The sequence below is a fragment of the Aythya ferina genome (assembly GCF_964211825.1).
Source record: "Aythya ferina genome assembly, chromosome: 25".
Taxonomy (NCBI): domain Eukaryota; kingdom Metazoa; phylum Chordata; class Aves; order Anseriformes; family Anatidae; genus Aythya; species Aythya ferina.
This window is the reverse complement of record NC_140323.1, coordinates 3,642,513-3,658,424: the sequence shown is the minus strand read 5'-3', so window position 1 is coordinate 3,658,424 and position 15,912 is coordinate 3,642,513. Positions and strand designations below refer to the sequence as shown.

Below are 15,912 nucleotides of genomic sequence, written 5' to 3'. Positions count from 1 at the left end.
GAGTCTTGTTTTACTTACACTTATTAACTTTGTCTGTTTGTTCTTCATTAAGAGACTCTTTTTAGATGACTGAAAGTACAAAAAAAAAGTACTAAATGTGTCAAAACAGCACACAGAAGTGACTCGCTGGGGGGAGCAGCTATTGTGGCAGATCACTCTGCTGCTAAGCCCTTTAGTTCTTTGTTCCTTATCCTAAAAATGCATGCAAGTGTGTATGCTAAGGAATAACTCCAGCTGAACTGGCCAGAGATGTTCCAGCTGAACTCTCTTTATATGACACCACAGCCCCAAATCCTTGATTTCTATGAATTCCATTGCTCTGTTCCCTCCTGAGCACAAGCAGCTATCTTCCCAGGATCACAGATACAGATTCCTGCTGTGGGTTGAATTTGGGCTTATTTCCCTCCTCTTCCATCTGTCATTCCTCGGTACAGCCAGAATGCCTTCAGCCCAGCAGTGCTGCCCTGTAAAATTGAATTATACGGCCCTGAGGTGTGTTGCAGGAGTGTGTACCACCGAGGTGCTTCGTTCCAGAAGGAAAGGCAGTCAGCAACGGCAGGGAATAAAGTGGTCTAGCAGAGTGAGATACACTGGTGCTCAGGAATGTGCTTCCCACCTCCAACATTTGTGATTGTAATTAATCATTTGGTTGCAACTGTGGCAGCAATGACACATTGCAGCACCATCCCGGTCGGGAAAAGGGTTATACGAGCAGGCCATCCCCTTCGGGCATGTTCCCCTCACAGCCAGTATGGGAAAGTTTCATAGAAATGGACCTCCTGAGCTGAATTCTCTCAACTCAGTGAGGAGCTTTTAATTTTCAAGCTCAAAGGCAGTCCGTTCCCTTGGTATTCCAGCTACAGAATCTGTTGTACATTTTATAGGCAGTTTCCTGGCACTTCCAATTGGCAGCGGCGAAGTCGAGACATCTCAGTTTTTGTAGACAGTGACAAACATTAGGGAGCGATGTGGCCAAAATTGTATCCCGTTGCCTTCAGCTTCCCATGCCACAAAGCAATTACTGCTGGGTCAACTGCAAGCAGAGCGAGGTACCACTGCAGAGCAAACCCTAGGCTGCAGGAGGCACGGTGCAAACTTGCTTGGAAGGCTTTTGTTTCCCTGAAAATTCCTGAACTATCTGCTCGGGGTACAATTTGCAAAAGTATTTCCAAAGCATTGTGAATTGTTCTGAAAACAGAACAAAAAACCAGCAAAGCCTGACAAGCCCTTATCTCTGCAGACACTGGGGTTGCTATCTGCCATGGAGCTGCACCAGTGGTAATATGGGGATAACTTTTGGAAGACAGCGTGCTGAGCGCGGGCTGGCCCCGAGTATGCACACAGCTGATTATATTTGTAGCTTTGAAGGGCTCTGGCCACAAAAATGGAGGGAAAAAACAAAAAGGGAGGGAATAAACAAGAAGGGAGGGAAAAACAAAAAGGGAGGGAATAAACAAAAAGAGAGGGAATAAACTAAAAGGGAGGGAAAAAACGAAACGGAAAAAAAAAAAAAAAGGGAAATAATGAAAAGGGAGGGAAAAAGAAGGACTGGGACTGAATGCTCAAAGTGCACTGTAGGAATTGCAGAGCTGGGCTTGACGAGCATTCCCGGGGGGGCTCCGGGACTGCTCCTTTGCAGCCTGCCCGGCCGCGGGGGCAGCTCGGCGTGCCCCCTGCATCCCCGCGGGACCCCGACCCCTCCAACAACCCCCCCCCCCCCTCCTCCCACGGCTCCCAGCCCCCGACCACCCCCAGGACCGGGCGCTCCCGCTGCCGGCCTCCCCCCAACATGGCAGCGGCTCCCGCGGCCGCCCCACGTGCTGCCAGCCCGCCGGCGCGCCGCAAGCCCCGCCCCTTTGGGGGCGTGCCCACCGGCGGGTTTCGGCGCGCCGCGCCGGCAGCGGCGCTTCCGATTGGCCGAGAGCCCTCCGGCCCCGCCTCTTCGCCCGCCGAGGCCCCGCCTCCCGGCGCGCCACCCGCGTCCCGCGGCCGCCGCAGCGGAGCCGGCGCTGCCCGCCCAGCGCCCATGGAGCTGCTGTGCGTGGAAGCCGTGCCCCGAGCCCCCCGAGCCGGGCGGGACCCGCAGCTGCTGGGGGACCGGCGGGTGCTGCAGAACCTGCTGAGCCAGGAGGAGCGCTACAGCCCCCGCGTCTCCTACTTCCAGTGCGTGCAGCAGGAGATCAAGCCGTACATGCGGAAAATGCTGGCGTTTTGGATGCTGGAGGTACGGCCGCAAATCCTCCCGCTCCTCACCCTCCTCCTCCTCCTCTCCTCCTCCTCCAGCTCCTTGCCCGGACACCCAAGTTTATTTTATTTTATTTTATTTTATTGCTTTTTTTTTCTCGCCCGCCCTCCGTGCATGCAAAGCGTGCGCGCCCCGGGAGGCAGCTGGCGGCAAACGGGGAAGGCAGCGGCCGCCCCCCGTGCACCCGCCCGGCTCCCTCCTGCTGCCTGCCGGGGGCACGGGGAAGGCTCCGGGCTCCGTGCGAGCCGCAGCTGCGGTCCCCGGCATGGAGGAGGCTGTGCCCGGAGGGAGGAAGGGGGAGGCGGGTGGGCAAGGCGGTTTGCGGCGGGGCAGAGCCTGGGCGAGTGGTGGCTGAGCTGGGAGAAGCGCTGGCCCCATGCAGCAGGAGCAGCCCCCCCGAGATCCCAGCGTGTGCCCCCAATTCTGCCCCGGTAGTATCCTGCCATGCTGCTCTTGGGCCCCATTCATTCCCTGCTCCCCAAAATCCTGGCCCCAAATCCTCCCCCTCTGCAGCCTGCTAGCCCAGAGGCTCGCACACCCCGCACGGGGCTGAGAATGCCTCGTTGAAGGGAGAACATAACATTGCAACCATTTACTTCCCTAAATTAAAATGAACGAGGCTCTCTGCGGGATGCAGCTCAGGGGGGAGACCTCACGGGCCTCTTTATGGGATGGTCAGAGCGAGCGGTCTCAGCAGAGAAAGAAACAGCAAGACATAAATGATGTTGGGATCCAGCCTGCCCGCTCGCCACTGCAGCCACCCTTGCAAGAAGCTGCCTGCTTCTGTCAAAAGAAATGAGAGAGCGCTTTGCTTTTAAAAAGTCTTTTTTTTTCTTTTTTTTTCTTTTTCCTGTTCGCATTGTTCTGTCGCTGCAAGCCTCTGTCTGAGGAGGCTCCTTAGATAAATGCAGCTCTGGAGGCTGTTGCTGCGGAGCTGTGAGGACGGTCAAAAAGTGGGTGACACTTCGGGGTTGGCACGGGGTTGCTGCAAGATTGCAGCGGAGGGCTCAAATTCGGAGCTCTGGGGTTCAGCTCGTGGCTGTGGCTGGGGGGGAAGGAGGAAGACTCCTGGAGCCAAGCACGGCTCTGCCATCGAGCCTTCCCCTGCCCCTGGGCTGCTGAGGGTGGAATTGCCAGGAGTGGCTGTGGATCCTGCACCAGTTGGTCTCCAGCTGGAGGCTGCTGGAATTGCTGCTTTCCCCTGAGGTCCCGAGTCCTCCCAGAGCAGAAAATGGGCAGCCGGCTGCGGGCATCCCTGAGAGCAGTGGAAAAGGCAGGGAGGGGGTGGAGGGGTTGCAAGTAAAAGAATCGGGGTGTTAAAGTCTCTGTGGGCTCTTTGTAACTGCGCTCGAGCTCTTCTGCTTTCCGCAGGAAGATGAATGGAGCCGTGCAGCATTTGTTGCTGGCGTAACCTCGCTGCAGCCGTAGGCTTCACACCTGTAGCTGACTTACTCCTTAGCCCCGTGGAGCTGTCAGAGCCCTGCAGATAACCGTGCAGCACCACCACCACCACCAGAAGCTTTGAAGCTGCAGTGCAGGCAGGGTCTGGAGAGGCCGGTGCTGATTAAAACTTCCTTTTTTTTCTTTTTTTTTTTTTTGTTTTGTTTTGTTTTGTTTGATCGGGTTTTGTCAGGTGTGCGAGGAGCAGAAATGCGAAGAGGAGGTCTTCCCCTTGGCCATGAACTACGTGGATCGCTACCTGTCCTCGGTCCCCGTGCGGAAAAACCACTTGCAGCTCCTGGGGGCGGTCTGCATGCTGCTGGCTTCCAAGCTGCGAGAAACCATGCCCCTGACGGTGGAGAAGCTCTGCATTTACACAGACAACTCCATCACGCCTCAGCAGCTCCTGGTAATCACTCCCCCTATCTCAAAGAGCCCTCCAGCCCCTCCCCAGCCCTTATCTCCCGCACGCTGCTGCTTGGCACCGTACCTGCCCCTGGGGCTCCTCCTCCTCTTGTTTTTTTTCCCCCCTGTTTCTCCACCTTCCTCCGTGTTCCCCAAACCAACCTCCTCACTCCCTTGCCACGGTGGATTTGGGTCTGTTGGTGGAGCCCTTCCCATCGTGGCAGAGCCTCGCTCCCTGCTGTGCAGGGCAGGATTGTCACCTCCGCTGTCACCTCCACGCTCCAGAGAGCGTCCCCTGAGCCTGAAGTGCTCGCTGGCAGCACGGAGCTGCCACGCTGAGCCTGCTCCTGGGGCTGCTTTGCTTTCGAGTGGCAGCTCTGGGGAAAAAAAAGGCATCTGAACAGTGCAGAGCAGGAGGAGGGGAAGCAGTAAGTGGGGAGCTTCCAGCAAAACGGGTGGACCTGGGTTGTGCCTTCCAGGCTGACGATGCCGCCAGGTGAAGGGCTGATGGAAAAGCTGGGAGCGTGCTTCAAGTTAAAGCAGGGCTGCTCTGCCTGTCCCATCAGATGCTTAGGTGGCAGCTGCGTGGGCTCTGAAGGCAGAGCTCTTTGTCTGATAGAAGCTGCTCAAAGCAGAGATCCAAACCTCTGAGCTCAGCGTTGCCAGCAGGGGAAGGACGCTGGAGAACCCCTTTTCTCGGGGGCCTCCTGTGCTGTCGGTTCTGAGCTCTCGGGAGGAAACGGCCACCTCGGCTCGAGTGACAAACATCCCTGGAGACGGTTTGCCTATGAGAATTTCTCGGGGTTAGTCATCGCCTTATTAAATGTCTGTTTTGTTTTTTTTTTCTGGGCTGGGGGTGGGTGAGACGCTCTGAGCGTGTCCCCAGGGTGGGGAGCGAGCCCACGAAACTTTCAGGTGTGAGATGAAGGCAATTCTGGTAACGGGAGCTCGGCTCTGAGCGTGGTTTTTCCAAGTGCTGGTGAAAGTTGGGGAAAATCCCCTCACCTCCATGCCTCTCCCTGTAGGTTTTTGTGGGTGGCTGCTGCCATACGCAGCCCTCGTGGAAAAAGCACGTGTGAGTAACGGTGAGGGATGGGAACACAGAGGAGATGCAGGTGCTGGTTGCTTCTCTAGGTGCTGAGCTGTGGTCATGCTGTAGCACCTTGCTGCTGGGGCTGCCCCAAAAACTGTGAGCAAAGGTTTTGTCCAGCTGTCAGTGACATTTCACCCTCGGGAGCAGCTTCTCACCTATCAGTGTACCCAGGACTGGGTTCGTCACGTGAAGCTGATCCCAGCCTGGAACAGAAGGGTTCCTCGTGGCCCTGGGGTAACGACTTGCTCGCGTGCTTCACCTCTGTCTTCCTCTCCGATGCAGACCTTGAGGGCAGTCCTGCTGCCATCAGCCCTGCAGGTTAAGGGACATCAGCACAGAGCTTTTAGCCATTTCTGCAGCCCGGATCGTGGGCCACAAGGAGCTGGACTTGGTAGGCACCTTGTGCACAGCTGCCACGGATCCCAGATGTGCCTTCCTCTTTGATTTCTTCTTGGTGAAGGTTTGCTTTTTTCAGTCAAATTTAAGCTTTATTTGTAGCAGGCTCCCTCCAGAGAACAGGTGGGCAGAGGAGGTGCTGACACGCAGAAAGCACCAGCCTGCAGGTTTTCCTTCGCCCTGCTGCAGCGCTGCCTCCCCCCTTGGAGCCTTTTCTCCTTCCCCCAGAGGTTTGTCAGCAGGAAGCTGTGGCTAAGCAGGGCCACAATATTCATCTTCCCTCCTCCAGCCGGTGTTGGGGTGGAGATGGAGGAGTAAAACCCCGTCTGCTGCCTGCTGCTCCCTTCTGATTGTGCAGGGCTCTGTACCGCAGCTCTTTTTTTTTGCTTTCCCCCACTAAAACACTGGGACGCTCGGCGCAGCTGAACACCCAGCCTGGATCTCTCCGCAGGGTGCTCCAGCATCAAAATGCACTTGGGATGGACAAAAGGGGCTTCACCAGGCTTGCTTTTGCCTAGATGCTCCTTGCCTGGAGCAGAACCCGCTCGGGTTTCCCTGTGCTCTCTGTAAAGACGGAGCTGAGGCAAGGGCTGCGGCTCCGTGAGAGGTTTGGCGTCGCCCCGAGACCTGCCAAGAGTTAATGCCCTGATTACAAAACCAGGGTGAGCTGCTCTTTTCCTCCTCTGTGCTAATCGTGGCGATGTCGCCTCTCTTTCACAATCTTGGGGTGGAAGAGGGTGGGGAGGGGAAGGGGAGCTTCTTCATCAGGGTCCGGACAATGGCGCATCCTGGCCTCCTCTCGTGGAGCCGTGCCATTTCGGCTTCCCTCCCGTCCTCCCAGGGCCCTCGGAGGAAGCTGGCTCCCTTTCCCACTAGGTTTGCTTCCTTCTCTTGCAGGGATGCTTGGCACCAGCTCAGCGGTTTAGCAAGGACACATCTGAAGCAAAAATCTTGATGAAGTTATTCTAGGGAGAAGGAAATGATGCAACAAGGGACTTGTCCATTTGGAGGAAGTTGGATTTCCGTCGAGGGCGTTATCTAACCTACCTTGCTTGGCTTTTTTTTATTTCTTAAAGACTTTGCTGGCCTGTGCAAGCGAGCACTCAGCTGCTTGGGGGTCAGGGAGAGCACTTGTGGGTCACCTTCATCCTTGGCTTGGGGGCATCTGCCTGGTTTGCCCCTGCTCTGTTGATTTCACCCTGAGACCTTTGATCTGAGGTCAATTCTTCCAATTTCAGGTGTTTCCTAGCAAAGACCCCAGGCAGGGCCAAGCCAGTGGGCAGACGATGAAGGAAGCAGCAGTGACAGCAGATGATGAGGAGAGAAAACAGGAGAAAGGGGTCACAGCTGAGTAGGAAGGGTTGCTCACTCGTGATAAGCATCGACCTTCCAGGGCGCAGGCTCGTGGTTTGCCTCCTCCTTGTCGCACGGGTGGGGTGGATGCGACAGCTCCTGCACCTGAATTCGGCACCTTTACCTTCAACATCCAGCCCTGAGGTGTGCTCCGGGGGATGGAAACAAACGTTGGCCCCACGTTTCCTATCTGCAGCTGGACTTTCGTGGCTTCTCATTTCTGTAGCTGTCGGGGAGGGTGGGTGGCCAACAGCGACAGCTCTTTCCACCCTCCTTTTGAGTCAGCCCGCGAGCACATCAGAGCGCAGCCTGCTCCTGCTCTGCTGGTGGCTCCCCGAGGCAGTGATAATGAGAAATGGCAGCTTCTCAACTCGAGTGGCAAAATCAGCTTCTTTTCTCCTGCAGGCAGGGCTGCTGCACAGAAGGAGCTGGGCTCTGCTCCCTGCCCAGCAGCGTTTACGCAGACTCCTCGCAGGCGCCTGTGGGTGGTGGTGAGGGCAGAGCCTGCTCCGTGGGGTGGCTCTCACTACATAACGGGGAGAGGAGGCATGGCTGGCACATCCCAGACAGAGTTTGCACAGCTGCAAACGAGGAAAACTCTCTGCTTGTGTCTCGGATCCCGCTCTGTGAGGGTGCAGAGGCAGCAGCCAGGGGCTTGAGGCTGTGTCGCCGCAACAGGACTGCGAAATCTTGTCAGAGCAGGGGAGGTGATGGGCAATGCTGGCTGCTTTCCTTCCTTCTCTCTCTCTTTCTTTTGGGGGATGCAGCCAGGAGAGATAAAGGGTGCAAAGCCTGCAGTGGCACTTCCCAGCCCCACAGGCGCTGGCTGAGCCTGGGGAGCTCTTGCAGGAAGGTGCTGGGCGCAGTCCCGGTGATGGGATGCTCGGTGGGCAGCGTTGGCAGCCTGCAGCCCTTCCACGGGGAGGTTGGAGCGGAGAAACAAAGGAACTTTTTCCACTTTCTTCCTCTCTTTCATTAGCCAGGCAGAGGCTGATTCAATTAGGGGCAAAACAAAATGCCAGGAAAAGGATGTTTGCTGTGCGGAGCGGCGCTGCCGTCGCAAAGCTGCTTGCCTATCTCTTGCAGCCTTTTGTTTTGCTTCTTCCACAGATGAAGTGATTCAGAGATTCTGCTGTGCTGCTCCGAGTGGGAAATCCCAGGGGCTAGCAGGAGAGGAGCAAGGAGTAGGGGGTTTTGGCTGGAGAGTGGCTTCCTCTACCTAAATCCCATGAGCCGGTGACAATCCTCGGCTCCTGTCGCCTTCGGCCAGCATCTTGAGTGCCAGCTGAGCCTTGGGATCAGGCCCCTTGTACCAACGAGGTTTTCAAGAAGCTGGAAAACCTTTTTATTAGCTGTTAGAGAGCTGCTTTTGTGCAGATGGTGTGCTGGAGCAGCCCCAGTGCGGCAGGAGCCAGCGCGGTGCCCCCCCAGGTGAGCTCTCGCTGCTGATCTGCGCCCTGAATCTGCTCCTGGAGATGAAATGTGTCCCAGCAGGGCTGTGCCTTCTGCCACACCAGTGTGAATGCCACGTGCCCCTGCCAGGAGCTGGCATACGGCTCTGGGAGGAGAAGGAACAAGGGTCTGGGGGGTGCTGGGCTCCCCTCATCCACTGGGGGCTGGCTCCGTGCGCCGCGATCTCCGGCTCCTTTTGGTGACCTCAGCCCTGGGTCTGCACGGGGGCCGTGCTCCCCCCTTGTGCAGAGGTCGGGATGGGGCTGCTCAGCTCTCGCCCTCGTGGCAGGATCCCCTGGAGGTGCCACCAGTGTCCCAGCTCCCCAGGAGGCTGGGCTGATGCTCAGGGAAGCAGTTGGCTTTCCTAGCGAGGCTGCTGGCCCTTGGTGGCTTCCAGCTGAGTGACAGCAGGGCCAATGCGATGCTCCATCTCTCACAGCTCTTTTTTGGTGTCACCTGGCTGTGCTGGCCATGGGTTAAATCGCAGCCACACTCTCTTCTTCCATTAAGCCTGGTCTCTCCCCCTCTACTTCCATCCTCTCCTTGAACCAGGCACCCTAAAAGCCTTGTGCTGCGATCCTGAGGCTCTGGAGCTTCTCGCTAGGTTGCTTCTTGCTTTTATGCCGTGGATTTGGCTTAAAAATGCAGAAAGCCTGGCAGGCTGGCCATCCATATGGGAGACCAGTGAGTGTGTTCCAGCGAGGCACCGCTTTCTGGTTGGAGAAGCACGGGCTGCGAAGCGGCAAATGGCGCGTTTGGGACTCGGAGCAGGTTGAGCAACGCTGCTCATTTAAGCAACCCAGAACTGGTATTGTTGTGTAAGGGGAAGAGTGGGTTTAAAAAAAAAGAAAAGAAAGCGGAGATCGGCCTTTATGAAAAAAAAAAAAATCTCACTTCTTCAAATCCATCTGTTCTGGTGCTCCTGTGGGCAGCGCTGACCTCGTAATCTTAGAGCGCTTGGGAAAGAATAGAGGCTGTGCGGGGTGGGACTCACCCTGAAATGGAGACACCTGATCCCAATCCCAGCTCAGCTCTGGCCTTCCAAACCCAGAGCCATGCTTGGCTCCTGCGGCGTTTCCTTCCCCTGCAGGCTTGTAAGGCTGTCCTTCCCCACTGCAATCGGGGAGGAGGGACACGGGAGCATCTTCTGCACCGTTTCTGGCATCCCTGGAGCCTTTTTGCCAGACCCAGGTCTGCTGCTGACCCAGAGGATGAGGGCAGAGAGAAGTGGGAGGCCGAGTGCATGGGATGCAGAGGCTTCCATCACGTCTCGTGGGGGAGTTGAGGCTGTCGGAGAGGCTCAGGGTGGGTGGGTGCGGGCTGCCAGAGGCATTCCTACACGGGTGGGAAGGGAAATGATCTGGGGAGATGCTGCTGCTTCTCCTGAGACTACTGCCAGGGGCATGGTCATGGCCAGACAACCTCAGAGCTGCCCAGCGTAGCGAGCTCAGGACTTGCACGGCCTCTGTGTGAGTTTGGTCAGCTCCTGCCCCAGCTAAGCCGCATCGATGTGACTCACGGAGCCACTGAGGCTGGAACAGAAGTGATGGCAGAGCAGGGAACTGAACGTAGGGATCCCAAATGCTCTGGGCGTGGGCCTCTCCTGGTTTACACCTGGCCAGGTGAGAGCTTTGGTCCCACGCTTCTGTGACCCTCTGGGTGCTGACTGCCACGCGCTCACCCTGGGCTGCTCCATGCATCCTTGTTGGTGCTGGGACGGGCACCCAGAGCTGCGGGAGGCTCAGGGGGTGCGGGGAGCACTGTGCCTCCTGCCCCTTGCTCTTTTTATTGCGTGTGCTGCTGCAGCAGCCTCGCAGAGCACGGGAGCGCCCGGAGGAGTGCCTGCAGAGCAGAAGGCTGATCCGACTGCACCTGGGGAAGAAGAAAGCAAGACTTGGCGCTTCCTCTTCTGATCTTTGCTCCAGGCTCTGCAACAGCTCAGGGCTGGAATTGTGCCATGGTGGCGGAGCGGGGCTGTTCCCTCTTCCCTTCCCCGTCTGATGGGTTGTGCTTTTTAACTGCCCTTCCCCGAGCTCTGGCCATTTATCTGCCCGTGGTTCAAGTGGGAGCTTCTCCACACCCCGCTGAGTGCCGTGCTCTCTGTCTCTCCGCAGGACTGGGAGGTCCTAGTCCTGGAGAAGCTAAAGTGGGACCTGGTCTCGGTGATAGCAAACGATTTCCTGGCTCACATCCTCCACCACCTCCCGCTTCCTAAGGACAAGATGGAGCTGGTGAAGAAACACGCGCAGACCTTCATTGCCCTGTGTGCCACAGGTGGGTGCCTGCTCCTGCTGGGGTCATTCACTGGGGGGGTGGGCAGTGGTCCCAGGGGTCTGGCTGTGTGCCCTGGGGTGCTGGATGCCCACCTGCACTGGGATCGGAGCACTTTGCTGCTCGGTGATGTGTTTTCTGTCCCTGAGGAAGCAGGGTAATGGTCCTGGGGGCTGTTAGCACCGTGCCCGGGGTGAAGGCAGGGTTCAGTACGAGCCTCCATCAGCCCTTAGAAGTCCTTAGATCAGTGTCATCTTCAGGACCTCTTTTGGTGAGACAGGACTAAGAAATAGCTTCAGGAATCCTGCTGCTGCGATGCTCCACCTGTTTGCCATTGCTCTGATCCTATTTCTCCCCTCTCACCTGGAGACACCCCCCTGCCTGGCCCCTGCTGGTTTTCCAGGGAAATCACCCTCCCAGAAACCTGCAACTCACACACAGCCTTGCTAACAGCTCCTTTTTGTCCCCGTCCTGCCTCCAGACTACACTTTCGTCATGTACCCGCCCTCCATGATCGCCACGGGCAGCATCGGCGCGGCCGTGCACGGGCTGACGCTCTCTGTCAACGACTTCAGCGGCGAGGCCGTCACCGAGCTGCTGGCCAGCATCACCGGCACGGAGGTGGTGAGTGTTCACCGGGGTGGAAACCCTTCCTATTTCTCCAGCTCCCTCCTGAAGGGGGAAATAAGCTGGCCGTAGCGCTGCTGACCGCGGTTCGAAGAGCACCGAGAGGTTGGGGAGCATCTCCGAACGCCGTGCCCTTGGTCAGGGCCACGGTTGTGGTCGGCTCCTGGCCCCCAACGCCATCTGTGCGGAGCTGGGGAGCCTTTGATGAGCGGCACAAAGGGCAGCGTCTGTTCCCTGTGCGGACAGGTGTCGGCAGGATCGGGTTGACGGGGTGGGATGGGGCAGGGGGAGAGAAGCCGGGCTCGGCATCTGCTCACCTCCACGGTGTCTGGTTGCAGGTGCCCAGCTCGGGGTGAGAAGGGGGCTGGGGGCACGGAGCCTTTTGGGATGCTGCGCTGGGGGTGCTGGGGGGCACCCGCCTGCCCCTCTGCTGTGATTTGGATGAGGAAGGGGCACCCATTGGGCTCCCTGTGTCCAGGTTGCTCCTGCTGCAGCAAAGCAATCGGGAGCCTTTATTCTGCCAGGGCCCCTTTTGATCCTTTTCTTCAGCCGGGCCGGGTTGGTTTCAGTCCCCTGACGGCAGCGCCGCGGCTTGGGAGAGGGCGGGAGGCTGCAGCCGGGCTTTGTGTGGGCACAACGGACGGGGCAGGAGGACGTCTTGCTTTCTTGGTGTGGTTTTGTTTTGGTTTATTTTTTATTTTTTTTTTTAATTTTTTTTTGTTTGCGGGAGCCTGTTTTGAAGGCTCAATCAGTGCAGCCAGCTGCTCGCAAGCTGCTGCGGTGAATGGGGCAGGAGCTGAAACCCGCTCCGGGGCAGGGCTGCTGCAGGGAACAGGTGGGAAGCAGAGAGAGCACCACGGAGCGAGGGGAGCCGAAAGGGCCGGGGATGGCTCTGCTGCCCTCCAGCAGCCCCTGCCCGGCTCCTGGGACGTGGCTGCAGCACCTCCGGGCTCCCCGGGGATGCTCCCGGCCTCGCAGCATCCCTGGGCTGTGACTCGGTTTCCCTGTCAGCTTTGGAGCTTCGCTTGTGCCTCGGAGCTGCCCGTGCAGAGCAGGATGAGGCCCCGCTGGCTTCTCAATGTGCCCCCAAGCTGGAGCAGCCCCACAACTCGGCTGCCCTTTGGGGTCGGGCTGAGCCCAGCCACCTCCTGGGCTTCGCTCGCAGGTGAAGGAGCCGGGCTGCACGCAGCTGAGCCACAAAAATCTGCCAAAATTACCTACAGAGAGCCCAGCTGCGGCTCCTGAGATGCTCCTCAGCCTCCATCCCTACCCATAAAGTGGGGGCAGCTCCCGTGAAACCCCTCAGGGACCCCCGATCCCCCCCTGCCCCACACAGCGTGATGGGGGCCGGCCGGGCTGCGGGCGGGCCGGAGGCCGCGCTTACTGGAAGCAGCAGTGGGGAAGGGGAGGTGGGCGTTGCTATTTTTTGCTCGCCACATCCTCTGTCAGTTTCTAAGAACCGGCGGTGGATTCCTGGTAAGAGATTTCGATGTGTGACAATATCCCGCCAGCCTGCGCGGCCCCGCGGCGGGCAGCTCGGCGCCGGCCTGGAGGTGCGAAATGTCACCTCGTGCCCCGGGAGCTGGGGGGGTGCCTCGGGGTGTCACAGCGCTCCGGTTTCGAGGGAGAGGGGTTTCCTCGGCTGGTCACAGCTTCTGGAGGAGAAGAAAGGGGTTTGCCCTTGCTGTGAGCAGCGATACGCCGCTGCTCGCCGTCCCCTGAGCCTTCCTGTTCGTGGGGCTGGCGGGTCCCCGGCACCGGGCTCCCTGGGGAGGCTCCCGAGGGAGAAACAGGGTGGGGAGAGCCCTGGGAGAAGCTGTGTAACCACAGCATCACTCCTATAACATAGGAGCATCAATCCTATAGCACTGATGGCTTGTGGTGCTGTCAGGTCTGGCTGCATGGGGCTGCTCCCCACTGACCCCGTGTCAGGAGGCTCCCAGCAGGAGCTCCAAGAGACCCCACGTGCAGGGCCTAGGGGGGCCAGGAGGGTCTCTGAGGTCTCTGTGCGTACCTTTTCCTGTGTATGGACCTGGGAATTGGGTCATCAGGTGGGTCCCGGCCAGCCCAGTGATGTTGGGCTCTGCCCCTCCAGTTACCGATGGAGGGGGAGAGCCAAAATCGTGTGCTGGAGCTCTGCTGCTGGAGCACTGTGGGGCCCTTGTGGGTAACGGGGTCTCCTCCGTGAGAACGTGGTCGAGTGGGGAGATGGCAACAGAGCGTGGGGCTTCTCCTGGGCAGGGCATGAAGCGTAGCCAAGCTGGAGATACCTGGAGGAAAAAAACTGCTGCTGCGTGCTTGGATGCTCCAGGGGGCAGGGAGATGGTCCAGCAGCTGCTCAGAGCTATCCTAAGGGCTCTCACCTGTGAACAGCAGAGAACTGAGGCCTCTCTTCCCATTCCCTCTCCCGCAGGACTGCCTGAAAGCCTGTCAGGAGCAGATCGAGGCAGCCTTAGCCGAGAGTCTGAAGCAAGCTTCCCAAAGCCAGCAGGAGTACAGCACCGCCAAGACTGCTGCCTACCCGGCCAGCCAGCCCACCAGCACGCCCACAGACGTCACGGACATCAACCTGTGACCAGCCTCCCCTTCCCAAGAGCCGCCCAGCCCCGTGACAGCAGGACCTGGCCCCGGACACCCAAATGTGGCTGCATCCCTCCTCCCCACCCAGAGCACGCCAAGGATCTGCTCCGCTTGCTGGCTGCGCGCCGAGGGCTCCGCGCTCGCCCATCTCCCCTCCTCGAGCGCCGGAGGGGGGCAGGAGGAAGGCGTTTGGGGGCTCCGACGATGGCCACGGGGGCTGGCGGGGCTCACCGCTGCTTGGACTCCGCTCGCTGGCTTCTGCGGGAGGCAGGGGCGAAGCGACCCTCCTCGTGGTGGTGGGGTAGCAGGAGTAGCCGGGGAGGGGAGCAGGATCCAGAATGAAGTTGTAAAACGTTCCCTAGCTCCTGTTCCTCCCAGCCCGGGTGCCGCTGCCTGCTCTCTCCTCGGGTACGTTGACCCTGATGACTTCCAGCCCCCGCGTGGGCCATCGATGGTGCACAGCCAGCCTCGTACCCGGGCCTACGTGACCAAAATGTTGGTAGCCCCCCACCTCCTTCCCCAGGCCGGGGCACCGCCGGCCCGCTGGGCTCGCGAGGAGCAAGCATCCAGGAGGAGAGAAGGGTGCTCGTGGATCCCTGGGTCCTGATCGCTTCGTGCTGGGTTAGTTGTGGCTCCTGGGGGGCTGGCGTGGCTGCTTCTGCTTGGAGATGTGCGTGTGGCTTTGATTCTTGTTGCCATTAGATTTGGGATTTGCGGGTTTGGGGCTTGCTTTGGGGGAAGCGCTGCTTTTCCGCGTGGACACCACAAGTCCTCGTCCCCGGGGAGCGACCCCTCGGGCGAGGTTTGGGCGCGACGTGCGGAGCGGGGACGGCGCTGCCCAAACGCAGACCTTGGCAAATCACCTTGGCTTTCTGCTGCCCCACCGAGGCTGCTTAATTTATTGTTAACTGCTCAAAAAAAAAAAAAAAAAGGGGAGGGAATAAGACCTGCTGTCCCTTGCTGTGGGGCCTGGGTGCTGGTCTCCTCTCCTTCTTAAAGTGCCTTTATCCCTTCGTCCCCTTCCTTCGCTCCCTGAGCACTGGGAGACTCTCTCACTTTGGAAGCTGGGTGGTTTTTAGGAAGCTCAGACGTCAGACTAGATTTTACGAAATCCATATGAATGTGCTGCTATAGTCTGAAATGCATCTTCACTCCTCCAAGGCAGGGATCTCGGGTGCCGTTCAGGGGGGGCCGTTTTCAACAGATACATTCACGGGGGTCCGCGTTGTGTCCTCACAGGGTGGAACATTCGCTGCGCACTTGATTTGAGAAGTGATTGCATTTTTGTTTCGTTGTTGTTGTTGATCCTGTCTGTTAGTTTTTATATATATATATATAAAAAAAAAAAGTGTTTTAAAAAGAAAAAAATAATGCTGCTTTTCTAAGAGAACTATTACAGTGTAGAATTGTATTAACTAGGAGAAGCCAGAGAGACTCTGCAGGGATGGGAGGCAGGATGCTGCTGCTCGGTGACCGCCGGCCACATGGATCTGTGGCTGCTGTCCTCCTGGGGGGGGGATGTGGGGAAGGATGTGGAAATCTTCCGTTTATGGTGCCGCTAGAAACAAAAGTCTTATCAGGTGGAAAAAGATGGGGCTGCTGCTCTTCCCCCCCCCCAGCCCGAGTCGGCGCGAGGAGCCATCTGCCACTGACTCCTGCTAGCAGGGCGGGCAGGGGGCGCGCAGAGCCTGTCTGTACGAGAAGAAATTTTTTTTATATATAAATGAGTTTTTAATTTAAGAGTAAACTGGTTTGGTGTTCGCACGCGAGAGTCCCGCTGCTGGGAAAATCAGAGGATCCTATGATGTTCCAATAAAGTATTTTAAACCAGAGTGACCGTGTCCAGGGTTTTCCCTTTGCCACCTGTCCCCTCGCCGAGCTGTGCCTCTGCCCCAAATTGGGCTCGGGGGGGGGGATCCCCCAGCCCAGGGGCTGCCCCTGAAAATCTCCAGCCCTGCGTTTCCTGAGCAGGATGAAAGGGAAAGGGGCAGGTAGGGCACCATCAGCGCCAACCCTGCAGGGAGGTGGATGCCACGGTGCCTGCCCCACG

The 15,912-nt window shown here is 58.2% G+C and overlaps 1 protein-coding gene across 2 annotated transcripts in view; it reads left to right on the top strand.

Annotated features, from left to right (window-relative positions):
• Nucleotides 1-15,694, top strand: part of CCND3 (cyclin D3) — a 40,457-nt gene extending 24,763 nt beyond the window's left edge. The window contains exons 1-5 of one of the 2 annotated variants that reach the window (XM_084498131.1): nucleotides 2,000-2,224; nucleotides 3,879-4,094; nucleotides 10,499-10,658; nucleotides 11,137-11,279; nucleotides 13,696-15,694. In XM_084498131.1, the coding sequence (XP_084354257.1) occupies nucleotides 2,027-2,224; nucleotides 3,879-4,094; nucleotides 10,499-10,658; nucleotides 11,137-11,279; nucleotides 13,696-13,857 (879 nt within the window). In that variant the 5' untranslated portion in view covers nucleotides 2,000-2,026 and the 3' untranslated portion in view covers nucleotides 13,858-15,694. Of the gene's footprint in view, nucleotides 1-1,999; nucleotides 2,225-3,878; nucleotides 4,095-10,498; nucleotides 10,659-11,136; nucleotides 11,280-13,695 lie in introns of those variants that run through there. The other variant, XM_084498132.1, reaches the window with a different exon arrangement.
• Nucleotides 15,695-15,912: the final 218 nt, after the last annotated feature.